The following is a 25,933-nucleotide window of genomic DNA, read 5'->3' as shown; positions in this document are numbered from 1 at the left end:
AACACATCTTTATATTTTACCAGGAGCTGGAGGTATCCTTCTTCTTCTGCAGGAGTGAGAAGGGCACTGATGAAAGTTGGCCGAGGTTCTTCAGTAGTTCCTAAATTGATCTCTTTAAGTTCATCAACTGTAGCCTGTACTCCATCTTCCAAGGCTAGGGGAGCTTCATCGACCTCATTCTTTGCGGTGTCATCATCTAACATTATATCTTCTTCTACTGTAATATGAAACAAGGATGATACTTCTTCAATTTGTTCATTGTGGACGAGTGACTGACTTGTGTATACAATCGTTTGCCTTTTGATTTTGAGAGCTCCTTCAGTGCTGATATCCACGATAAAATTACGCTTCATGTGTGAAGGAATATTACTATGTATCTCATTATTAGCTTTCTCCTCCTTTCGGTCCTCAAAGTTTATTGAGCTTTGAGAACAAGTATCAATGGGCCTTTTTGTTGCCCCCAATCGATTAAAGACTGATCCACATGCAAAAGTGTCCCGACTTTGCGTTAAACAAGTCGTATTCAACCTGTCGAACACTGTAATTCGTGACGATGAAGCCTTAATGCGATCGAATACTGAGATGCGTGATGAAGAGTGATCTTTTCTTTGATTCGAACTTTCATCAACCTCTACTGTTATGTATTGGGAACTTGAAGCATTGCTTCTTTTATTGATCCATATTTGAGCCGGTGGTTTTGGAGTATAACCTATTCCGGTCTTTGGGATAGGAATTTCATGCCCTTCAAGTCGCATTTTCCCTTGCGTTTTACTAAGGTCATGCATCTTTTCTCCCGTGGCTTCTGGAATTAGTTTCCCTAGGCCACTTTGTTTTGAGAAATCATAGCCTGCTTTGGCTAATAGCCTATATGCCTTTGGGTCAAACCATTCTTTTGTCCGTTTACTTGGTAGAATACCACGCTCTGTCAGACTTTGTGAAGACTTCACGAATCCATTTAGTGGCTTTGAGGGCAAAGGATTTGTGGATGAAGTTAAAGGCATTACATGATTTTCTTTCAACATGGCTACATCCTTCATCGTGAGCTTTGTAGGAGGTCTTCGCATGTCCATTGTAGATTGAAGGCATTCCGTGAATGGTGATTGTCCGTTTTTGCAGCATGACAATGGTACATAACGGAGGAATGGAGGGTTATTGGAAGGCGTAGAACTTTCATCCGCTCTCTTTGAATTGCTAGTAGACTCACTAGACTGGTTATTCCCATATCGTGGATCTTCCTTTGGGGAAGGAATATCCTTTCTAGTAATGAATTTAACATGCTTCTTTTCACCCTGCTTGCTTTTCATGGACGAGACTTCAACTAGGAGAACTTCATTAGGGATATCATCTTCTACATAAAACTTCGCGTCAGCAAAGTGAGCTTCAGTTTCAGAAAAAGACTTCAAGTCGGCATCTACTTTCTTTATTCCACCTTGAAGATACTTGAAACATTGTTGCAAAGTTGACGGCACTATTCCGTTCCCATGGATCCATGGACGTCCTAACAACATGTTGTAGGTTGTCTTGGCATCAATGACATGGAACAAAACATTGCTTGTCAATTCTCCAATAATTAACTCCAAGTGTATCATGCCGATGGCGCGTTGTCCTCCTTGGTTAAAACCTTGTATGACCAAGCGACTGTGTGATAATTCCTCCATAGCAAGACCAAGTCGTCTCATTGTCATTTTCGGTAGTATATTAATAGCTGAACCTCCATCAATGAGAATGCGATCAATCTTTTGTTCACAAGCATAACCAGAGACATAAAGTGGACGATTGTGAGGCTTAGGGCCTAACAATAGATCCTCATCAGTGAAAGTCAAGTCTGGAGAGCATGCGCAACATTCCTGCGTTTGTTGAAGCATATTGGTTCAAGGAGTGTAAATCTTTGGCTCTTCAAGAGCTTGGATGATCCCTTCTTTCGGTGAGGTGGAGGATTGCAAGGGTTCAACTTTATCAACCTGAGATTTGAGTTGTTCTAAAGACGACAAAGTCTCATTTGAACTACCATGGTCAACACCTTTTTGTTTTTCATCAACTTCACAACGAGAGACCGTGTGAACAACCTCCGCTGACTTGTTTTGAAAGAATTTTATGGGGAAAAATTCTTCCAATGTGACAAGACTTCGAAATTTTTGGGTTTGTGCCGAATCATCACACATTTCCGTTCTTAGTCTTTCTTTCCTTTTATCATTCTTTCTTCTTGACTGCGGCTGAATTTGGTTTTGTGCTATTCTGGACTCTTGGGTGATCAAATGAAGAGGGAATACTCGTCTCTTCTTCCATCTCTTACGAGTAACCAACGTCCAACCCTCTTCCTCATCCATTGTTGACTTTTTATCATTATTTGAGTTATAATCAGATGCTTTTTATGAGAGCTGAACTTGAACAGGTTCCAAAGAACCAAATCGGATGAACGTGGTATTCGTCCTCTGCTTAGTAGTTGGAGACTTGCAACTAGGCGACCCGTAAGCAAATGTTACAAGGTTTGACTGAGCAACATCACTAACATCTAAGTCGATTTTCCTTTCCTTGGCTAGCTTCATGATGAGTTCTTTAAGAACAAAGCATTTTTGGATTGGATGACTTATGATGTGATGATACTTACAATATTTCGGGTCATCAACCTTTCCTACTTCTTCCGGTCGTTTGCATTCTAGCAATTCAATTAATTTCAAGTTGAGCAGTTGTTCTAGCATTTCGAGTATATCAGCGTCAAGGAAAGGATACACCTTTTGTTCCCATTCCTTGAGTGATGAGCGACGCGTCTCGCGTCATTGGCCTCCCTCAGGCCTCTTCTCGTTAGCCTTTACATTTCCCGTTGAAATTTTGACTGGGGCAGGGTTGACATTCATGGAGTGTTTGACATTACTTTTCGTATTCCTGTCATTTTTCCTTATTTCTCGCCTTTCTTTCTTTTCTTCAGGTACGGGAGGTTTCATATTTTCATGGCAAGAGATACTCAATTCCATGTCATGCGCACGAGTTGCCAATTCTTCGAATGTTCGGGGCTTTACCCCTTGTAGGATGTACAGAAGTCCCTAATGCATGCCTTGGATGCACATTTCTACAGCAGATATTTCAAACAGTCTATCCTTACAATCTAAACTCAAAGAACGCCACCGATTGATATAGTCAACAACAGGTTCGTCTTTCCATTGCTTAGTATTGGTAAGCTCCATCATGCTTACCGTGCGGCGCGTGCTGTAAAACCGGTTAAGGAACTCCCTTTCCAACTAATCCCAACTATCAATTGACTCAAGTTCCAAATCTGTATACCAATCAAAGGCATTCCCTTTCAGTGAACGAACAAACTGCTTTACAAAGAGGCCTCTTTGAGTCCCTGCGTTCTCACAGGTTTCTACAAAGTGAGCAACGTGTTGCTTAGGGTTTCCCTTGCCATCAAATTGCAAGAACTTGGGGGGTTGATACCCATTTGGCATTCTCATATTGTCAATGCTCTTCGTATAAGGTTTTGAATATATGAGAGAATGTGTAGAAGAACCTTCATATTGTGCTCGTATGGTGTTCGTTATCATGTCCTGCAGTTGTTGGACAGATATCGAGGCCATTGAGGTGGAATGTCCTTGTTGAGAAGTGCCTTCACCTCTTTTTCCCTTATCACCCCTAGCATTTTCTCCCTTTAAGGTAAAGCCAAAAGGGTGCTCAAGGTCTAGATTTGATTCACCCGAATCTTGGACTTCCAGTTTGTTCATCAGGGTTGCAATTTGGACATCCTTATCTTCAAGTGCTTTTGTGAGAAGGGTGACCCTTTGTTCCATTTCAGCCATCTTTTCTTCCATAGTAGAGGTGTTGGTCATCATTACTGGCATGACCTCTAGATATGATGGAGAAAACGATGAGACAGGATGAGTCAAAGGCATTTTGTTCCTTAGGCTTCTCATCACGGGTGAAGAGTTGATAGAAAAGGTCTTTGTTGGGGATGATTCATCATTGATCTCAAAATCCTTCGAGACAGATGAATCCTTAGCGGTAGCTTTCCTTTTTGCAAGAGAGTCTAGAGAGATGATATTATGAAGCTTGCTGTCTTTGGTTGATTGGGGTTGCGGTTGATCAAGAGCTTTGGATCGACTACGAGTGATTGGGCCGACATAATCATCCGCAACGGAAGCATCCATCACCGATTTTTGAGCATTCTTGTTAGAAGCCATCGAAGCTAGCAGCAAATTGAATTTCTTTTCTTTTGAAGGAGAAAGAGATGAGAGGCAGAGATGTCCCACTGGGCGTGCCAGAATTTGTAGACGACTAAATTCTTAGTTCGAAATAAATCAAACAAGTAAAAATAGTTTCACAAATGCGAATTTGTATTGATGAATATGTGGTACAATTCTCTGTAATTACAAAAGAGTGATCCTCTTATTCGATCTCCTTGAAAGATTTATTAATTGGAATTGTGGTAATGTGATTTTGATTTGAACACAAGATATCCTTCAATTTGGCTGAGGAATGGATCGAAGATCTTTGAAACGGAATTACAATGAATCTCTGGATATGAGCTTGTTAGAAATTATTTGTTCTTCGTGTTTGAAGGTTTATGGTGGAAATTCTTCGGTGCTTTAGAGGCTTGATTCCGTAGAGCTTCGTTGATTTATGGTTTGTTGAGGTTTCTAGAGGCTTTTGAGCTTGATTCTAGTGACCTTTGAGACCTAGACGAGTAGTTTGGATGATTTTGCTTCGAATGTTGTCTGTATTCGAGGTTGAAGTTCTTGAAATTCTTGGAGGCTTTGGGGTTTGGTTCCGACAGAGCTTCTGGATTTCTGAACTCAAGATATCTTCTTCCTTTTCTCTGTCTTCCTAAATGTCTCAGGAAGGCTTCTATTTATAGGAGTTTAGGGGTGGGTGAGCGACACGTGGCGGAGTTTGATTGGTGACACTTGTCACAGCCTGATTGGTCCGCTTATGTCATCGCTTACACGTGCAGGGCTGCTTGTGTCATTGCTTACACGTGCTGGTTTGCTTGTATCATCGCTTACACATGCAGGTTTGCTTGTGTCATCGCTTACACGTGCTGATGCAATTTCATGCCTTTATTTCAATGACACTTGGCAAATTTCTATTGGAATCTGAATTGTAATGGCAAAACCTAGCAACAGTACATGGCGTCTTGTAATTGGTTGTATTTTGTGGACTTGGTAGTATGATGTGTCAGCTTGTGATAGGTCGGGAATTTTCCTCTCTACAGCATCAATGTTTTATTAATTTTCATGCACAAATTCAAATGAGTTTTTTTTTTTAAGAATACTAAGTTTTTTTAATACACACACGTGGAGAGCGGAGAAGGTCTTAAAAGAAACTTACATTAGTGTATATCTTTAAATGTGTTAGTTTGTCAATTGATAATGTATGGCACCTAGCATACGGTAACTAAGTTCCTTTTTTTTTTCTTTTTCTTTTTCTTATTTAAGATATGATAAAATATGAAAGCTATATAAATACAATATAATTAGAAACTTATAACATTCACTTTATAATAATTTCTTATTATTGTCATTATTATATTAGGCTAAGACACTACTCTTTTTCTTTTTCTTTTTGTAGATGAGATCTAAATATTTTATTTTAGTATAAGAGATTTTATTATTACTTTTGACTAAAAAAAAGTATAAGAGATTTTATTAATTGAATTAACTCACACATAAGACAGTTGTTAACAAAAGTAAAAATTATTAAGGAATCCGGTTTCATCTCTTTTTGATAATTAATCATTAAAGGTTTCATCTTGTTGTCTCTTTACACAGTAACTATAAAAAATAAACATGTCGGGATAAAATAATATTCAAATCGAAGTTGGCATATGATCACCACCATCCTTTTGATAATGACTATTACGTCATGCCATTAACCGGAAAGCCAAAACATAAGGAGATATGTCGTTGAAAAATGAGGAATATATATATTTTTGTTGCAGACAATCGTTGTTCTACGTTACTTGATCACCACCGGACCAGCTGAGCTTATGGGTGAATTTTTTGGATGCATGCATATGAAAATCATCATATATGACAACTTGGATTGCATAAAACCGGGGTATATTTTGAAATACAGCAGCTGGAAATTCATCAAAATAGCATGCAGTAGTTCTTATCTTTCAAAACTTTCTTAGCACATATCATATATATTGTGGCAAAAAAGGAAAATAAAAATAAAAATAAAAAAGTAAAAGAAAAGAAAACCTTTCAAGTAATAACACAAGGGTAATGACATTTTTTATAGTGTTTTATGTTAGTTTTTTAATTCCCATTTCCTCTTTTACCACATACACACACATATATATATATATATATATAAAAGAAATAATTTTTTATTATATTAGCGAAAAAATCCACTGTATTGGCTGCAACAAGTGGTTTAGGACCTTCATCAAATAATTTGTACATATTATCAAGCACTTAGCTCTACGGCATATGTTCAGAAAAAAATGCCTCTCTAAGAAATTATCATGCACTGCCAGTATATTACGTCTCCCTTTTAGATAGGTGTGGACCGTATCAATCCCAGAGATAATATCTATCTTTTAGTTACAAGGCTACAAGAGAGTGTTATACACCAAATGCAATGAATAATTTGAACTCCAGAGTTTGGTATAACTCAAGACAGGAGTTTCCCTTTTAAGATTTTTTTTTTTTTTGAGAAATAATTACAACATGCTACTAACCCCACAGCTCGAACCCTTTTCTTCCTAGACCCCCAAGCACTTTGTACCTAGAGAGATGCCAATTCAACTACAAAGCCTTTGGCTTAAGAAATTATTTTAATGTGTGCTGCCAATACCCCCAAGTTATTACAAGGAACTATGTATGATAGTAATTAGCATTAATTGCATTGCTCGAATGCCATCCAAGGCAAACCGATTGTCATAAGCTTTCTATCCACGCCCTAATTAGTCACTTTTCTAATGTTTTCTATAGTTAAGCTCCCAAAACCAAAGCATGAAATCATACAAAGAAGATTCTTAGTACCCGTTTGGGTACTGATGAAAAGCCAGCTTATTGCGCCTGCGTTTCTTTTTTTTTTTTTTTAATCGCGTGTTTCTGTAGCTGTTGGCTTTTACAGTGGGTCCTGTGCACTGTTCACAGGATCCACAAACCTTTTTTTTCAACAAAACTTTCATTAAAAATGGGTTCCATGACACTATCTACATATTTAAAAATTATTTTACAACAATATTTTCAGTTTTCAATTTTCAACAAAATAAGCAATATCCAAACACACCATTAACATTTAATTTGTTTTAATAGTTGATAAGTATGATAATCATGTGGTGGTCATACATATAATTCAATGGTAAGTTCAGTAAACTATTGATGTTATAAGAAGTTAAGTGAGGTAAATACTGCAAAGAGTTCCATTATATTCAACTCTTTATGACTCAATGACTTTCGATTACCTTTTTGGATTTTTTATTCTCTTTGCAAGTTTTCACCTACTTTGTGCTTTTATGTACGCAAATTTTCATGTCAACTAAATGTCATTATTAAATTCAAAATTCATTTGTTTAATACATTTAAAAACTGGAAATTAGAGTTTATCACCTTTTGATTGCTAAAGTTTACCTCCTGATTATTGAAAATCGACATTAAACCACCCTCTGCCATTATTGAAAATCTGCCATTAACCTAAAAAGGCAACGTAGATTGTATTTTGTTTTTGAAATTTTTACTAAAAATAGCTATTATTTGATTAAAAAAAGATCCACCAACTCACCAAAACCCACCAAAGCTACACCACCTTGAAATATCCACTACTGCCGATCATGAACTCCACAACCTTCAACCTCATGATTTAACCTTGTAAAAACTATAATCTAGTATTTCTAGTTTGTAAGAGACCACATAATCTATATTGGTTAGTTGAGGTTCGGGAAAATATTAAGTCTTTATATATAATTCAAGAGTTTTCATTTAGGAAAATTTGAATATTAAATATTTCCATTTAGAATACAAGAAAATATTAATTGAGTTTCAAGGCTCGATTTTGACCTATATCTAATATTATTAAAAAGCTATATTAGATACAACTCAGAATATAACCATATATGGTCACAAGATGCATACTCATAATTTCGTTACAGTCTCACTAACGCACACTTGAGAATACTTAAAAGGTTCTTGCCTAGAAGAACCACATCGTTTTAAGTAACTTGCATAATTTAATCCTTACATGATAGAACATGCATTAACATTATCATCACTGAATAGTGAGACAATGTTGTCTTCAGTTGCATTTGAGGCCGGAAAAGCTTGCACGACATTTCGAACGTAGCCAGAGGGTGCCCTTTTGTCATAGGCTCCAGGTGCATAAGGATAGTATACTAGATGTTGAGGAACATAAGGCCAAAATTCAGCTCTCTTGCCAGTACTTTTTACTCTTTTCAACACCTTATTTGGTTCAACATAACCACTAACTGTTACCCTCTGTTGCTTTCGGTTCACCTCCACAGATTTTACACCTATAGGCAGTTTGAGAGGACGAAGTAGTGATTTAGTTTACAAAACAAAACAAAATATAAAATACACATTTGTAAAATAGCTAAGTAGGCCTATTGGGTTGGCTGCCTTTCATTCAAAACCATTATTTAATCTTATTTATATTCTTGGATTTTGATGCTAATAAGCTGATATTAGGTGGAAACCATGCATTTGAGAATAAAAATATAGGTGCAAGTTTGGAATAGTTTGTTTTTCATCCTTTTGAAAATGAGATTATTAGGACACCACAACCACAAGTAACAAGATATACTTTTTTCTCCCACCAAAGGGGGGCCTAAAACGTCAACTCTTTCATTTGAAAGGAAAATTAAATTAAAATGGAAAGAAACCAAGTAATAATAAATCATCAAGGTAATCTCTTCTTTTTTTCTTTTTCTTTTTTAATCTTTTCATTAAAAACAAAAACCAATAAGGTGATGTTAGGAATCAGCAATCTGTTTTCTCTGTAGGCATACTTCAATTTAAAAATAAATAAATAACAGTTATTAATAGATGATGATGGCTTCTCTATGAAGGGTCACAACTCACAACAAATTCGTTTGTTTCGGTTTTTGATATTTGTGGGTTTCAAGCGTGTGCTTTTATTTATTTATTTATTTTTATTATTATACTTCTTATAAATGCTTCTATATACCTTTCTTTCACGGTTGCTTGTCTGATAAGTGATATATCACAGAATTGCAATAAAGGGGACAAAACAAAGCTTCAATAAAAGGAAACAAGAAAAAAGAAACACACACACGTACACACAGCTAGCTTAACAATATAACCTTTCATGTTGGTAACAGCATTTTTAACTCTTCTTTCACATCCATCGCAGTCCATTTTCACTTTGATATCGACCGTCTGAGAAAGAAAACAGTTGCAGAGTAGACTTTAAAGAATATTTAAGTATGTGAAAGGTTAAATAGTTGTTGGTAATAATAATGGGTACCTGCAGTGCTTTGCGCTTGCTCCTTGTGCTAGTGACAGTGCAAAAGTTGGAGAGGTAATCAAGAGCACCCATTTTTCTTCTCTTTTAGTAGAAAGAAAATATGAGAGAGAGAGAGGGAGAGAGAGACATGGAACACTGTAAAGACTAGGTATTTATATAAGTGAAGAAGTTGTATGTTGGATACTTGGATTTGAAAAGAAGATGTTCAGAAAAGCAGTGTCTAGAAAATCGATTGTTATTCTATAACCAAAGGAAATAAAATTGTCCATAAAGCATGCTAACGTGGCTATAAATAATGAAAGGCAACACTGCTTTTGCGCTGCTTATTTGTTTATTTTAGTTAGGTTAATGAGAAAATGCTTGTAAAGGAATTTTATATGTGTTTGCTTTTGTTTTTGTTCAATAAAAGTGTGACTTTGCTTTCCAATTATTTTATGATAAATTATCATTTAAATACCCCCAATCATGGCCTCTATTGGTTGATTCTATTTAAAGTTTCAAATATCAAAAAGAATTCTTCCATTCTCTCCTTGCCTTTTATTCCAACTATATAATTGTTGTCAATCATTGTCTTTAAACCATTCAAGTTATTTTGAGGGGGAAAAGAGTTAGATTTACTTCCGAAATTTAAAATTTTCCATGTACTTGAGAAATAGAAGATGACAAGGACTGAACTAGAGGAAAATGACTTCTTGTTTGAGAAGATTTTCAAGAAAATGGATTGAAAAGTGCTTCATTTGATTGTGACAAATAAATACAGTTAAAAAGAAATAAGACTTTGTAGTGTGCATTTTCCCTTGTGTGGATATATATAAATAGGGATGAATTACATTTTTTTTTTTTTTAATTCTTATTACACACTTCTTACATACTGCCTATAAGGCAACATCACATACCTTTAAAATCATGTTTTAAAAACATGATATCATATTTATTTTTACTGGTTGCTTTAGACATTTAGCAATGTGTGTACAGTGAGTATAATAAGGAGTGTGAAATTATCATTACTCTTACATTTTTTCACCTTAAGCCTAAACTATAAGATCTATTCCTCCTAAACTTGTCTGAGCAGTCAGCCCCCTAAACAATAATCATAATTGCAATCCTGTTATAGAAGTTTTTCAATTTTCCTTTATAGTTAATACTAAAGTTCTTATGTTTATGATTAAGGAATGTGACATTGCCTCGATATATTGCGTATGCTTTGTTATGGATCTTATGTACTTGTAAATTGTAATGAGTTCATTTACTCTTCTCCTTCTCCTTCTCCTTCTCAATTTTTATTTTATTTTAAAAAAAAAATTATACTCGTAATTCCTCTCCAATTTTTTAGCATAGGTTTTTTTGGTTAATACCTTAACATCCTATGGGAGACTACTAGTTCGTTTGTTCTTGAACACCAGAGCTCGTTTGTCTTCGTTTCAGTTTCTGTTGAGTCATTGGAGCTTCTTGGTCTTGGTTTTGGTTTGTGTTGGTCCTAATCGTGAGAAAAGATCTCAAAGGAATCCCATGACCCCACTTTTAGGATTAGTGCCCTTAAATCCTATTGTATGATGCTATGTATGTTATTATTTATGACATTTTTTTTTACACAAGATAGAATTTCTACTCTAGCATAATCTAAGTGTATATGTGTGTGAAGCTCCCTCCTGGAGACTTGAACTCCGGTCCTTGCCCTCCACACCCCACAAGCACTTATACCTGTGGAGTGACTATCGCACCAAGGGTGTGCGGTGGTATTATTTATGATATTATGTATGACTTAATGTTGTGTTTAATAAAGTTGTTTTGTTTTATCTAAAAATAATGATAACATGAATATTTGAACATTATCATATAGTCCATGAGATGCATTGTATGTGATTTATGTGATATATTCACAAAAGATGTAAATCACAAGTTCTTTGTAAACTCAAAATGTAGTTCGTAGTCGGTGATTAAAATTGGGCATTTCATCTGCAAAAACTATAACATATCAACTAAGATGATTTGTCTTGATCATGGAAATGGAGATTTCTAGTTGGTATGTTGATATGTTTTAAGAGTTAAAACATATTGAACTGGATCGGTGTGAGATTTATTATTTTCTTAACGACTGTCAAATGAATAATAAACTCACGACTTATATTTGCATGAACTCTTAATCCTGAGAGAATAATGGACTTGATCATGAGATGTAAGTTGCTTTGATATAACAGGAGTGAGATCTATAGTTACGGTCAAAACCTCAGTATGTTGGGCAACCATATTTAATGTTGATGGAACATATATTCTCAAGATGGAATTAATAGTCTCTTAACGAATATACAAAATATTCCCTTGAGATAAGTTTAATGGGTTTGTTATTCAGAATGTTAGGCCTAACTACTTTAGTAAATAGTTACTAAAGTATATATTTATGAAATTGGATTTCATAAATATATGATGAATAACATAAAAGATTAAACCGGGTACTCAAGGACAAGATGTAGTAATCTACAAAGTGGCAGTCTACATCCATGACTTTGTGTTACTATGAATATTTTATGAAGGGGTTGCATGTATAATAAAATCTTGGGATATAATTTATAAATAAGGTTTAGAGTGCAACTATATTTATATAGTGGTATTAAATATAGTTAATGGTAACTTTAGACTTGTCAAGAGCTTACAGAAAAGCTCAAGGCCCATTGGAGCTAATGTCTTATTGGTCCCTTTTGGTCTCACTCCAAGCCACACACTTAAGCCCAATTGGAAAGGCCCAAAAGGCCAGCCCAATTAGATAATCGGTTAGACACAAAGGGAGATACACATAGAATTTTCTGTAGAGAATTTTGTTAGAACACCATTGTGAAGTGATGCATGGAAGTGTCAAACACTTTGACATTTTCTCCCTTTGGAACTGATTAAGAGACCACACATCTTAGGCATTAGTGAAATTGGAGTGAAGATTGAAAGTATTCCCAAGCGCTTCTGATCTTCGGTTTTGAAATTCACCACTTCAAAGTACACTCTCTTGTTCTCAAATTCTGAAACTTATATAGTATTTATGAATGAAGTAGATCCGTTATTTTTCCACTGTGTACATACATTTTTCCATCACCCACATCATTTGGGTGTGTGATTGGTAATGGGTACATGAACTTGTTGAGTCTGCTCCACTAATTATTTACTTAAACTATTGGATTGGATGCTTTAACACTTATTTGTCACAAAAGTGGAAACAATTATGTATAGTAAAGGGCCATTTTTTTAAATTTAAAGTTCAATTAAGATGAACGTTGCAAATGACCCTATATATGAATAATAGAGAGCCAAATGGACTTTCCAATATTCATTTAAACAAAAACTAAAAGTTTGATCCAAGAATATTTGTATGCGCCTTATGTTATGTAGTTCAGAATTAGCTTTACTTAAAAGGTTGTAAATTAATGGGAAGATTTTATTTATTCTTGTATAGGCGTTGCGCCTTCCAATGGCTAGTGTTTAATCATCTACAAAGCGTAATATGATATTCAAGCATCATCTCCAGAAAGTATTAATAACCTCTTTCTAAGATGCCCTAAATGAGAATCTCCTGAACTTTGATCTACCACTCAATTTTTCAGACTTCTTTGTTGACTATATACTACTGCAATAACTTTTTTGCTGTCCTGCACTACTCATGCATGAATTTCAGCAGAGAGTTTGGCCTGTGCGTGCATGCCTCTAAACTCTAAAGTTTATGGTATCATCATTGGACTTTTCATCCCTTTCATCTAAATCATTTATTAAACTAAACATAAAATTTAAAATTTTGATATTAGATCACTAAACAACCCAAAACAGAAGATACAAGCTCATGAGAGGAAAATTATCTTAGATGTGATTATTATCCAATGTGTTGCTTTAAATTTGCTTCAATAATCACCAAAGAATTGAAGAGCAAGGGGGTAGTAAATAGTAATGTTAAAGATCTAAGGACTAACGGGTGCTTTCTTAATTTTCACCTTATCATGCGTCAAACTTTGATTGTCAAGTAATTGGCTAGGCTTGTGAGAGGAAGTCGAATCCGAAATTCCTTCATTATCAAGGGCTCTAGAACACCAGTCATTGTGAAGCAATGTCGGGAGAGTAACATAGAGACTTATAGAAAAACATTGGCGACATATTTAGAAGATTGATGTGGTTGAAACCGTATAAGTAATAGTATGGAAAAAGTATTAGTATAAGAGAAGTAGTTTGAGTGAATTTATATATAAAAATGATGATTTTAGAGTCTTAGGTTAGGTACACTTTGGTGCTATCACTAATAATTCATCGCAACTACAAGAAAAATGTCTATTAGCGACCAATAATTTTTTACGGACCCAAAAAACCCTCTCAAAAAATCTTATGTGATGGCAAAATAAAACCCTCACAAATACTTGGTAAAATGTGAAATATTTGTGACCAACAAAAAAAACTGTCGCAATTATGTGTTATAACTGTCACAAATTCTAATATTTTGGAGGGAAATTTTCCCTCCATTCTATTTGCGAGGGACAATTAAAAATCTTTCGCAAATAGTATATTATTTGTGACGGTAAAAAAAAACCGTCACTAATACTAAATTATTTGCGAGGGCTAAGATCGACCTTCATAAATAATCATTAAAATGTCAAAATTGTTGGAGGGAAATGTTTCCACCAAATTATTTCCGAGGAACAATAAAAATCCCTCGCAAAAAGTTTAATTTTGTGTGGGTTAAAAACATGCCCTTATTAATACTAAATTATTTGCAAGGGTCACGATTGACCTTTGCAAAAAATCATTAAAATATTAATTTTATTTGGAGATAAAAGTTATTCTAAAATTCAAAAAATATACTGACTGGTGAAACATAAAGTGATAGAAAATTTGTATTCAAAATTATGCCTATTAAAATTCATAATATCTTGTTTTTCATCTCTGGTTTTCAATTAGGCCACCAACTTATAGATGTTTTGCTCAAATTCTTTGAAACCTTCGGACTTAGCTTGACTTTGAACTTCATAATTCTAATTTATCCATCATTTTCTATCTGTGTAATTAACCACTACAAGAACTACATAATCACTTCTTTGGAAAGTTGCATGAGCTAGACTATAGTAAAAATGTTATTTACATATCCACAACACATATAGCAATCAGTGATTGCCAATCACTCATAATACTGGGGGAAAAAAAAAAAACTCAGTTTTAAAATCAGTGCAAAGCAATTAAGTGGTGAGAATTGGAGGCAGTAATTCAAACTTGGATCCAAGAACTTTAGCCTGTGTCTGGGAAGAATTCTATCCCAGGTAGCTCTTTGACCTCTCCTTTTTCATGTGTCTCACTAGAGTAGAGGTCCCAATACTTTCTGGCAATTTGGTTCACTCTTTGGACACATTCCACACTTTCTGGATGGAGAAAGGAGTTATCTAGCATGTCTAAGTGCTCGTACCACAATGCCATCCGGAAGCCATGGATTTGTCCCCTGACTGGCTAACTAGTGGATAGGTGGAATGGTTGATAGGCTCCCATGGCAATCTCTGTATCCTGGGCACCATCCATTGACCTCTGATTGATGTTGGCAGATCCAATGATAATGTTTTCATCGTCAACTGCAAAATGCAGTCATCGTCCAATCTTAGTTATTGTCTGTCATGTACTCATTTTTAATCAACTAAATGCCTTAAACAACTGCATGAGCTCACACAAAACAGAAGCACGTTCAATTTTCATAAGAACAAATTCCAGTTTATTATTATGTACAGTTAGTACGTGAATGTCTTGATAAAGTTTTCAGTTGAAATTTATATGGTTTTGGGATGCCCTCTCACTCTCTTTTTCAGTTGACATTTATATGTTGCCTTTTCTTGTTATTTCTCTAGTACAAGTGTGAATCACAAAGTATTAATAATCAAAAAGTAACAACTGAATAATTGGCAAGAAACTGATTCCTCCTATAATAATTGAACAGTCCATTCACCAGTTTTATGATTGAAGAAAACCATTTAGGAAAATTAATTTACCAAAATTTTGTATTAATGTAAATAACAGTTAGGTTCAATAGAGAATTGGAATGTAGTGCTGTTATTTAACTCCAATCTCGTAAATGGGGAGAAGAAGCTGATGACAACACACAATGTCTGAGTTTTTCAGACTCTATACCCACAACAGGGTATGAGTATAGTTAAAACTCAATATATAACAAACAGAACGACAATGCTATGCTTCCATGTAGTAGATTTCATAAACTCTAAGCAGTAAATTAGACATTCAAAGACAATGCTGAATAAGAAAACAAGGAGACAGTAATTCAACAAGCGCCTCAGTTTACATTGTTTCAGTCAAAGGAAAATGCAGATACACCAAGTAGGTTCTCCCTGTAAAACAGGGTCTTGGGATCTAACGCCCCTCAAACAAGTTGGATTGAAAAACATCATAGGCTGATTATATTTTATGAAACACAAAACTTGAAGGCAGCCTAAACGTTTTAACATGAAGTAATAACCCAAATAACAAACACAATTCCAAAACACAATAACAATGGAGAATTGAACATCAATATCAAAAAGGTTACATAGGTCAAGGGAATCACAATATATTACACTAAACACATCTATCACAAATACTAAGACAAGGGACATAAAATAAAAACTAATTTCACATATAATTATAGCCTCAGTTAAATCCATTACTTTCCTATTAAGTGTAGCTTCACCAAGTAGGTTCACCCTGCTAGGCAGGATCTCGGCTCCACAACACCTCAACAAGGTGGATTGGATCATCATAGGCATCTTTAATCTTTAAAAGCATAAAAACTACACTAAAAAAATAGGTAGTTTGGTCAAGACTGAAATTTTTTTTAATAAAAGTCTCAGAATAATCCAGAAATTTCATACTACGATATAGCAGCCTTAAGTAGGTTCTCCCTGTAAGCAGGGGCTTGAAGCAAACTAACCTCAAAAACATGGAAAAATCATCATCGAAATCTATCAGTTGGGAAATAATAGATTTAAAAACAAGAAGTTATACAAATTTCAGAAAAAGTTTTTAAACAAGATATTTTAACGGTGTATTATGTATTTAATGGCTCAGATCATAAAACAGCTCTATCAATCAAGAATTTTCTAAAGCAGAACTGGCATTTAAAGCTCACTGCCAATTTATCAACAAACCTCACATTTTGCTAAATTGAAAAATGTAATTGAGAGAATCACATACACCAAGACCGGTTTTCTTTGGACAGCTCTTGCAGCCAACACAATTCACCCATAGAATGTAACTTCCTGTGTCAACTTGCACATAATAGTCTTTTGTAGGGGATCCAAGCCCAAGTTTGGCAAAGTACAGCCTACAATAATCAAGTAAACCATATAAGCATCCAAAAGACAAAATGATGAATGTCTTCTTTTTACTGCTAGCTGATATTATATGTCTGCACTGTGAAAGTAAAATAGTGTGACAGAACACACAAACAGTGCCGGCTCAAGGCCTAGGCAACTTAGGCCTAGGCCTAAGGCCCCACAACCAAAAAAAAAATTCCCTACTAAAAAAAGGCCCCATTTTCATTTGTAAAGGCCCAAAATTTTATAAAAATATAATATTTTTAAAATAATTAGTACTTTTTTTTTTTAAGTGATGTTAAAAATACTACAAATTTTACTATAGGTTTAAGTTTAAATTTAACTAACATGTCACCAATCACATAAAAAATTAATTCAAACACAAATAAATTAAGTTGTTGAATTTTATCAATTACAGTCATTATTACATTATATTGTGAACATTTTTAAAACCAATAGTCATTATTACATTTTATAAAATTTTACATTTTAAAATTTTAAAAAAGAGTCTAGTATTTTAATATTAGAAACCACAGATTTTCAGTCAGTTAGGCCTTAAGCAACTACACAGATCAACCATGCCAAATTGTCTATTTCTCTCTGCACCACCAATACAGCAGCACACAAAAGATTTCTTTTATAATCATTCTTTCAAATTATTTAGCAAGGAGATAAAAGGAAAAAATAAACTGAGTTATAGATGGTACTAAAAAGAAAAAGAATGTATTGACTATTACATTCAAACAATAAAAGAACCAGTGCATAGACAAAGGACCAGATGCTACCAACTTTCGTTAGTAAAAATAAAAAAATAAAAACTAGCTTTACTCTTAACTAACAATAAAAATTTACAATTGATGCTTTAAGAAAATACCAATTCCAGTTGAAAACCAATAATTCTAGAGAGCAAAAATTAACCAGAAAACAAATAACTAAGGAGAGAGATAGAGATTGGATCTCAAAACCAATAGCCTTATCTATCATTATAACATCTTAACTAAAAAGGAAAAAGTACATAATTACCCCACCAAGATGCCAATTACAACAAGAATTGGCATTAAAGAAAAGAAGAAACAAAGCCCAAATTTGTATATATGCAATTGAATTGTTCACACATTAACCGATCTGTGGGGTTCCAATTCCTGCTTCTGCTATTGCTCTGCTGCCGCTGCCCAGCCTATCACTCTCCCAAGTCTCACTTAGAAAGTTAGGTATTCTTTTTTTCAATTGTCTTGATCTTTAGTCGCTTTTCTCTTTTGTTTTTTTTTGGGTGTCTTGCCGCGTAGTTGCGTGTTGTCAGTTGGCGTGAGTTGAGAGTGTTAGAGGGAAAAGTGAAAAAAATTTAGAGGGAAAGGGGAATTGTGTTCCGAGGGAGTTTGGAGTATGGAGTCTTAGAGGGAAAAGTAAAAAATTTAGAGGGAAAGGGAAATTGATGGACATGTGGCCCTAAGGTATAAAGTTTTATAAGAAATTGCGTGTTATAAGAAACTTTTTTTTGTTAATTTAAATTTTAGAATATATGTAGTGGCATGTGGTTTGAAGTTTATAAGGTTTAAAGTTTAAACAATAAGTATAATGTTTTATAATAAACAAGAATAAATAGGAGTATGTATATGAAATACACAGGTTAATTAATGAAATAAATTAGATATAATTCATAAATTGAATAGCTCCCCAAAATTAGATAGTAAAAAAGATTATATGTGATGATGCCGAAAATATCACCAGTGAGTTGCAAGCGCTCCTCAAACGAAAGCAATACCTGCAAAAAGAAAACAAAGGACCTGGAAGAGAGCACCGGTGTGGTGTCGGCCGAATACCCTCCGAAGGTCAAGTTAGAATCTTTTTTCTTTAACCCTAGAGTGCCAGAGTTAAGAATATTGTGCGTACCTTCGTACCTAGGGTTTCTGGGGTATTTATATTGAGTAGAATTACCTTTCTTTTAGGATACAACTTCCTTCCCAAGTTCCTTTCCATATAGGAGTCTTCCCAAACGTGTGTCGCAAGAAGTCCAAGTATGCACGTTTGCGTGGGGATAAAGCAAAAGCTCATCTGAAATATATCAAACGACATGCCACGTGGAATCCACAATTAATTTATACAAGACGGATATTAAGCAATACTTAACCGTCATAGCCGAGTTCACTTACGGCGTCTATCCGTCCTCATTATCTCCGTCCATTTACTATTTTTATCCCCTTCAATATGTCATATGTTAAAAGAACAATATGAAATCTACACAATGAGCTATATCAAATACTATAAAATAACAATATAGTTCAGCTATTAAATATTAAAACAAATTATGGGCTTGCTTATATGTAAAAATGGTGTAATTTGAGCTCGATTTGGTTGTTCAATTGAGCTTAAATTTCATCAACACTAGTATTTTAACATGCTATGCAAATCCAATGGTAAGAATTGGAATCTAAATTGGCACATAAAGGCTACATGTCATGTGCCCATACTTTGATCGGTCCACTCTCACAATCAAACCATCTAATCACACCCTAATTTCACCAATATCCATTATTTACCGTGCTCTTCCCATCCAATGGTTGGACTTTGAATTTGGTGCCATTTTCAAAACTATCAAATTGTAGACCCATGCCCTTGCAGGGCTAGCCTAAGGTCCCCACCACAAAGGCTCAAAAATTTACTCCTAAGAAAAAAGGCATTGTCCCCTATTATAAAATGCTCAAAATTTTATAAAATTATATGTGTGTATGTGTATATGTATGTATTTATATATGTGTAGGTGTGTGTGTGTGTATATATAATGGTTGTTTACCTTTTTTATTATTATTATTGATACTAAGAATAACACAAATTTACTATAGGATTACAAATTGACATGTTACCTATCACAAAAAAGAAATTTAAACATTCATAATTAGGTTGTTAAAGTTTATCGATCATAATCATTTTCATATTATATTGTGAACATTTTTTAGAACCATTAATGCATTTTTCCTTTTCATTTCTATCAAGACTTCCAAAATACAAGACCAATAGCAACCTAACCCAATTGAAACCCTAAAATGTTTCAAAAAAAAATGTTACAAATTAAATCACCAATTATAGATTAATATCTCTCTCTCTCTCTCTCAAAAACAAGTAATGAAATTAAAATCCATTTTCTTCCCCTTGATTTTTGAAAAATCTCTTTTAACGATAGGATACTAGTAGGCATCCCATGGATCACACATAAGACTGACCAAGGTAGCCCTCACACATTGAGATTTTTATTTTATCTCAACATTAACCCTCGCTAGTCATGGGTTTAAAAAAAAAAATTAAAGTAAGGACATTTTCCCCCTCTAAAATCAAAACTATTTATATATAAGCACATGTATTATTCTAAATGCATGTGTAGGGGGTTTGGGCCCAAAAGGCCCACGCAGGCCCACTTAATTAGAACCCAAAATAAGGCCCAAGGCCCATTGGAACAATTCGCTATGGCACGCATAGGGGGAGTTGACCCCGAACCTTATCATAGTAAGCCCAATCCTAAGGTTTGGGTAAGGCAAAGGGACACCACCCTAAGGGAGTTTTAGGTGATCGGCCTAAATATTGACGGGCAATGAGGGAAGTGAGCATAGGGCATGAACATGGCCAGGTCGGTGACCAAGGGCTGGCTATGTCATTGGGGAAGTTCACCACCGAACACTCTTTGACGTCTGGAACAAGTACCAAGGGAATCCTCTAAAGACATAAGGATCCCTTGGGATTCTGATGAACATGAGAATATGTGTGAAGTGGGGAAAATAATGATGATTACCTTACTAACAAGAGACTATAAGAGGAAGAAGTGGGTAAAGGATTAGGGTTGGGAAAACATTATGAGAAAAGAGATATAGAAGGAGTATACTGGGAAACACAGGGGAACGAAGGGAAAACACGGTGAGGGAGATGCATTAAGGCTAGGAGAAGGCAAACCAGGTGAAGCTCAAAGCCCAATTGGTAGGATTGTGACAAAGCCCACATACAAATTAATTGGGGGCCCAAATACCATCGTTTAAGTAGGATATGGGGCTCACAACATGTATGAGATCATGGGACATATGTCCTCAAGATTGGGCAAGTGTCTTGCTTAATCTATGTTGCACACATTTTAAAGGGGCAATCAAAATTAGGTCTTGAATATGGTCAGGCCCCTAGTGATGAAAAAAAAATGAGGGAGAGTGAATTGAGATGCTTTGATCAAGTTCATATGTGGGTAGCTTATGCATTAGTAAAAAAGAGAAAGTTGATTCAAGTTGAGCAATAAAAAAAAGGCTGAGGAAGACCAAAAATAACATCAGAAGAAATAGTAAAACATTACATGTCAATTAAAGTTCTTTTTAAAAAAAAAAATTAGAAAAATAAACAAACTAAAGTTAATTTCACCAATCATGATATGCCATATATTTGATTTTTTTTCAATTAAAAACTTTAGTTATTTTATAAAGAAAGTTAAATAAATACATAACAAGTTTTGATTATAGGAACATAAAAAATAGTAGTACAAGTACTTATATTGGAAGTCCAAAACTTGTTACATAGTGTGTGCAACTACTAATAATGTCATCAATAAATTTTGGACTTTACGACATTTTGTGATTAAAATCTTGGATTAATGAGTTTGCCAAGTATTTATATCTTTTTATTTAAGTCAAGTATAAATAAGATTGATACTCTCTCATCGAAAAAAGTATAAATAAGATGGACTTTAAATACTTCAAACCATAGATTATGTTGAAAGATAGTCCCCTTCTAAATAAACATGTTGTATATCTATTTCTTTGGCAAAATTTAACTTGTGTACATCTACAATTGCCTATGTATATATATCATGAGGCAAATGATATATATTTTCTTTGAGAAAGGTAAATGATATCTTTACCTTAATATAATAAAAATATATATGCATCTATTCTCAAAACTGGGCATATCTATAAGTTAAAATATAATAATAAATAAGAGCATTCACAATTAACATAGAATGCGTCAAATGTAAGGAAAATTTAGCATATGAGGACCAAAGGAGCACAGCAGCCAGAATGCTAAACATGTAAACTTGTAAAAAAAATTTGCCATAGTGCCACTGTTCTAAAAATTCTAGTACATTTTAATCCCAAAATATCTCTCTTCACAGCCTCACATCCCCTTTCTCTCTCTCCATAGCTCATCTCAAACCCAGCCTCTCTCTTCCTCTTCCTCTATCTCTGTCTCTGTCTCTGTCTCTCATTCAGCCCTCACTCTCTATCTCACGGTGGTAGTGGTGCTTTTTTGGGTGATTTTTTGTGGTGATGTTGGTGTGGGTCTAGTGGTTTGCTTGCAATATCGGCGAGGATCTGATGGTCTGGTAGTTTTGGTAATGGGTTTTGGTTGTGGGTCTGATGATTTGCTTGCGAGATTGGCGTGGGTCTATCGGGTTGCTTGCGAGACCGGCGTGGGGCTGATGGTCTAATAGTTTTGGTGATGGCTTTTGGCCGTGGGTATGGGTTGTTTTGGCCGTGTGTTTTGTGGTTTGCTTGTGAGATCGGCACGGGGTTAATGGTCTAGTAGTTTTGGTGATGGCTTTTGGTCGTGTGTATGGGTGGTTAGGTTCATGGTGGTGGTAGAGGGTTGCCATGGTGGTGGGTATGGGTTTCCTAGGATCGTGCTTTGATGGGTTTGCATAGCACACACCACACCACAGGGTTTTTCCTTTTACGCCTTCCTTCTTGGTGTCTGACTAGCTAGAGTGAGTATTTTTTTTTCAATATCTAATTTATGGTTTATATTTTATTTTTAATGGGTTTTGTATATGGTTATAGGATCTTTGAATAAGCTTTCAGATACAAGAAAGATGTGGAGGTTCCAAATTTGAAGAGGTCATCTTCGTATAATGCAGATCGGTATGTCACGTTTTGATTACTGCTTTGAGTTTATTCATGTTTGTTTTATTTGTTTGTTTGTGAATCCTGTGCTTCACAGTGTTCCTATGGACTATGACTTGTACACAGTTAATGTTTTATGTCACTATGGTGACTTAAACCACATTATTACCATTTTGAGCCAAAACACATTTCACACATTAGTAAAACCCTGAATAATATTGTTTAGTTGATAAGTTGTTATTTGTAGAAATATGAATCCTTGAGGCGATTAGTGTTGAAATAAAGTTAGTTTACATAAATTTACTTCTAGTAACCAATGTTAAGTTTACAGTAAAAAATTACGTTCTTTTGATAATATGTTGGGGTGGCAAGTTGTAATTGATGGAAGTTTGTCAGCTTTGGTAAAATAGGTTGCGTGTGTCTTAAACAAGTGAATAACTTTTGTAGCTGTTTTCATAATCAGTGGGGGAAAACATAAAAATTGAATTCAAATATGTCACACATTAGTTTTTACTATGGTATTATCATTGTTGTGAGGAATATGAATATTGTAATTGGCATAATCAATTGCTAATTAGGACAGTCTTATTGTAATTGTTTTGTCATAGCACAACGCGTAATTCTCATTCTAGCTAATTTAGAGATGGGTGAGGATTTGAATAGAAACAAATATTTCTATGCAGTTAGCATTTTTTTTTTTTGGGTAATAAATAAGCTTTAAAATGTTACTAAAGTTGCATTATAAAAAAAATTTGGAAGGGAAATTCACAGAAAACAGCCTGTTTGTTATGAACTATGTAAATGGTTTTGAAATGAATTATTTTGTAATGTGTTCCTTGAGAGACCTAGAATTCCCATACTTGGCTAGTTGCTTACAAGCTTCAACCTTGCCTGGGATTTTGGGTCTGATCTGATGAGTGATGGCATTGATTCTTTGATAACCCTTTTGGCCTGCTTTTGATTTGCATGCGAGATTCGTACGGAGATTTGCAAATAGCCAGCTAGCTACCAATTCACTTTGATTCACAAAAATTGCAATTTGATAATTAACAGTATTGGCCAAGGTTTGCATTGGGTGAACCTGTTGTAACCAGTGGCTAGGTTTGGACTTGAAGTTTCACTTTTGTTAACTTCAAGGGCCAAAATATATTTTTCCTGACTTCAAGCTTTGGATTGTGTAGAGGGTCTTGTTGACTGTTGCACATAAATCTGGAATTGTTATATTATTTTAATTTATATTTAATTTTGATAGTGGTTTAAGTAATCAAATTAAGTTATTATCGTTGTTAAATTAAAAAAAAAAGTTATTAGTGTTGTTTATGATATATTATTTTATGATTAGATTTGATATAGTAATATGCGTACAAATTCACTTTAATTGTTTCATTTTAACTCATGTTTAATGCTTTTTTTTATTCTTTATTTATTTTAAGGATGGTACTAGCAGAGATGAAGAAGACAACTCAAACAATGACAAGGAGGTTTTAACAGCTTGGAAGGTGACTCAGAGGAAGACTAATATAGATCTTGGCATAATTCTAGTTGTTTAAGTTTAAAACAAGGTTTAATTTCAGGATTTCTTTGTATATTCTATATTTTAAAGTTTGAACTTATATGAATTTTTATCTTTTGATGGACCAATTTTGAGTAATTATTGTACTATCGTACCAATTTTGAGTAATTATTGTACTATCGTATCAATTTTTAGTAATTATTGTACTATTGTAATATGATAGTTAAACAAAAATAATATAAAGTAAATTATAAATAAATAAATAATAAAATATATTTCAAAAATTATATAAAATATTATCACTGATTACATTAAAATTTGGTCATAAATAACTTTATAGTGACAACAAAGTCCCTCACAATTTATAGAATAGCAACGCCTCTTAACCCCTTGCAAAAACATTTTAAGTGACAGCTTAATGTCGTCACTATTATTCCTAACTAAATGCGAGGGGTTAAAATTCCTCACAAATAACTAATTACGAGGGTATAAAGGTTCTCACAAATAGTTATTAACGATGACTAATTTCTCTCGCTAAAAATAAGTTACGAGGGGTTAAAAGTCCTCACAAATAAATTTTAGCGATGCTATTATTTGTCACTAAAAAGTATGTTGTCAATTTGGAATTCGCAAATAACTAATTGCGAGAGTATAAAGGTCCTCACAAATAGTTGTTAACGACGACTGCTTCCCCTCGCTAAAAATAAGTCGTCGACTTTTCTCGTCGTTTGGTAATATATTTGTGAGGAAGGATTTGTTCAGAAACGATGGTAGATTGCCCTCGTAAATTATCTATTTGCGAAGGTCTAGTCGCAAAATCTCTTTTAGCAACAAGGGCAAATACGACTGCCTTCGAGGGCCATATGCCCTCGCTAATAACCTTTTGCGACGATATTTGAATTTTTCGAGGGTATTCTATCCTCGCTAGTAGACTCTTTTTTTGTAGTGGCATGTATGATGTTAAGTTTTAATGTTCGACATCTAGCAGCTTGGGGTGGGCTGTTCAGCTATATATGGACTATAGTCAGTCAGTGAAAGCCTCATTTAGCAATGAAGCAACCCATTTAACAAAAACAAATTTCGTTTAGTAGCAATCAAACTCGTTCTGTGATAACTCGACTGGTACAGATGCAAAGTATTACTCATTTACCAGTAGTCTTTGATGTTTAATATTGACTTCACTTATTCAATGAAGAGTACACTCATCCTTAACAACCTCATACATCCAGAAATGACACAAAATTAATAAGAACTCAACAGTACAAGAGAAAGATGTTGAAAATAAGTTTTGTAGCTGCTGTCACGTACGTGGAGTTCCTACTTCCTAGGTTGAAATAGACATCTAGAGCTTCACTTTGCCGAATATCAGTCATGTCTAACATTCCCCTTATGGCTGGGCATGGGACTCCAACATTATAGCTTCTTCAAGCTATGGCTAACCATATTTACAAACATAATGCAAAGCAAGTAAAATATGATAATTAATACAAAAGTATCATAGTAAAGAATATGAGTGAGTGGTGGAGAGAGGTGTGATGGTACAAGCCAAAAGTGTCAAAGTTAGTGTTTTTGCCAAGAGTCTTGTAATTTAATTGGCACCTTCTTATGTACAAAGTGTGTGATTTAAGGAAGAAAGTGTTCGAGCTGCGAAGTTAGTAACACCTTGTAATTATCTCAAAAAAAAAAATCAAGAAAACGAAGTTGTCTCTAAAAGAAGAAGATGGTAGGGGATTGGTGAGAGTGAAAGAGAAATGGCACCCTATAATCACGGATGACCCCAAAGCCGATGGACGCGTCCTATA

General features: G+C 34.5%; 1 protein-coding gene, 2 long non-coding RNA genes and 5 other non-coding genes across 11 annotated transcripts; 1 reads left to right on the top strand and 7 right to left on the bottom strand.

Annotated features, from left to right (window-relative positions):
* Nucleotides 1-8,108: 8,108 nt before the first annotated feature.
* Nucleotides 8,109-9,574, bottom strand: LOC142622904 (heavy metal-associated isoprenylated plant protein 21). The gene is made up of 3 exons (XM_075796466.1): nucleotides 9,445-9,574; nucleotides 9,281-9,356; nucleotides 8,109-8,470 (listed from the first exon to the last, which is right to left on the bottom strand). The coding sequence occupies exons 1-3, from the start codon at nucleotides 9,514-9,516 to the stop codon at nucleotides 8,178-8,180; spliced, it is 441 nt and encodes a 146-aa protein (XP_075652581.1). The 5' UTR covers nucleotides 9,517-9,574; the 3' UTR covers nucleotides 8,109-8,177.
* A 4,904-nt stretch (nucleotides 9,575-14,478) lies between these two features.
* Nucleotides 14,479-18,129, bottom strand: LOC142609065 (uncharacterized). Of its 3 annotated transcripts, none has more exons than XR_012839564.1 (3): nucleotides 17,629-18,129; nucleotides 16,633-16,762; nucleotides 14,479-15,026 (listed from the first exon to the last, which is right to left on the bottom strand). It is a non-coding gene; the product is annotated as an uncharacterized LOC142609065 (long non-coding RNA). The 3 variants fall into 3 exon arrangements; XR_012839565.1 differs by having other exon boundaries at nucleotides 17,778-18,129; XR_012839566.1 differs by having other exon boundaries at nucleotides 14,480-15,026; nucleotides 17,870-18,129.
* LOC142622986 (small nucleolar RNA snoR97) lies at nucleotides 15,486-15,588 on the bottom strand. The gene has a single exon (XR_012842018.1). It is a non-coding gene; the product is annotated as a small nucleolar RNA snoR97 (small nucleolar RNA).
* LOC142623032 (small nucleolar RNA Z278) lies at nucleotides 15,734-15,855 on the bottom strand. Its single transcript, XR_012842056.1, has one exon. It is a non-coding gene; the product is annotated as a small nucleolar RNA Z278 (small nucleolar RNA).
* On the bottom strand, nucleotides 16,087-16,203 carry LOC142623030 (small nucleolar RNA Z278). The gene has a single exon (XR_012842054.1). It is a non-coding gene; the product is annotated as a small nucleolar RNA Z278 (small nucleolar RNA).
* LOC142623031 (small nucleolar RNA Z278) lies at nucleotides 16,283-16,398 on the bottom strand. Its single transcript, XR_012842055.1, has one exon. It is a non-coding gene; the product is annotated as a small nucleolar RNA Z278 (small nucleolar RNA).
* On the bottom strand, nucleotides 16,496-16,575 carry LOC142623022 (small nucleolar RNA Z223). Its single transcript, XR_012842047.1, has one exon. It is a non-coding gene; the product is annotated as a small nucleolar RNA Z223 (small nucleolar RNA).
* A 3,645-nt stretch (nucleotides 18,130-21,774) lies between the features above and the next one.
* Nucleotides 21,775-24,269, top strand: LOC142644238 (uncharacterized). 2 transcript variants are annotated; one of them, XR_012845933.1, is made up of 3 exons: nucleotides 21,860-22,438; nucleotides 22,556-22,636; nucleotides 24,052-24,269. It is a non-coding gene; the product is annotated as an uncharacterized LOC142644238 (long non-coding RNA). The 2 variants fall into 2 exon arrangements; XR_012845932.1 differs by having other exon boundaries at nucleotides 21,775-22,636.
* The last annotated feature ends 1,664 nt before the right edge of the window (nucleotides 24,270-25,933 follow it).

This window comes from Castanea sativa, chromosome 1 (assembly GCF_040712315.1).
Source record: "Castanea sativa cultivar Marrone di Chiusa Pesio chromosome 1, ASM4071231v1".
NCBI lineage: Eukaryota > Viridiplantae > Streptophyta > Magnoliopsida > Fagales > Fagaceae > Castanea > Castanea sativa.
This window is presented reverse-complemented; position numbering and strand designations above follow the sequence as displayed.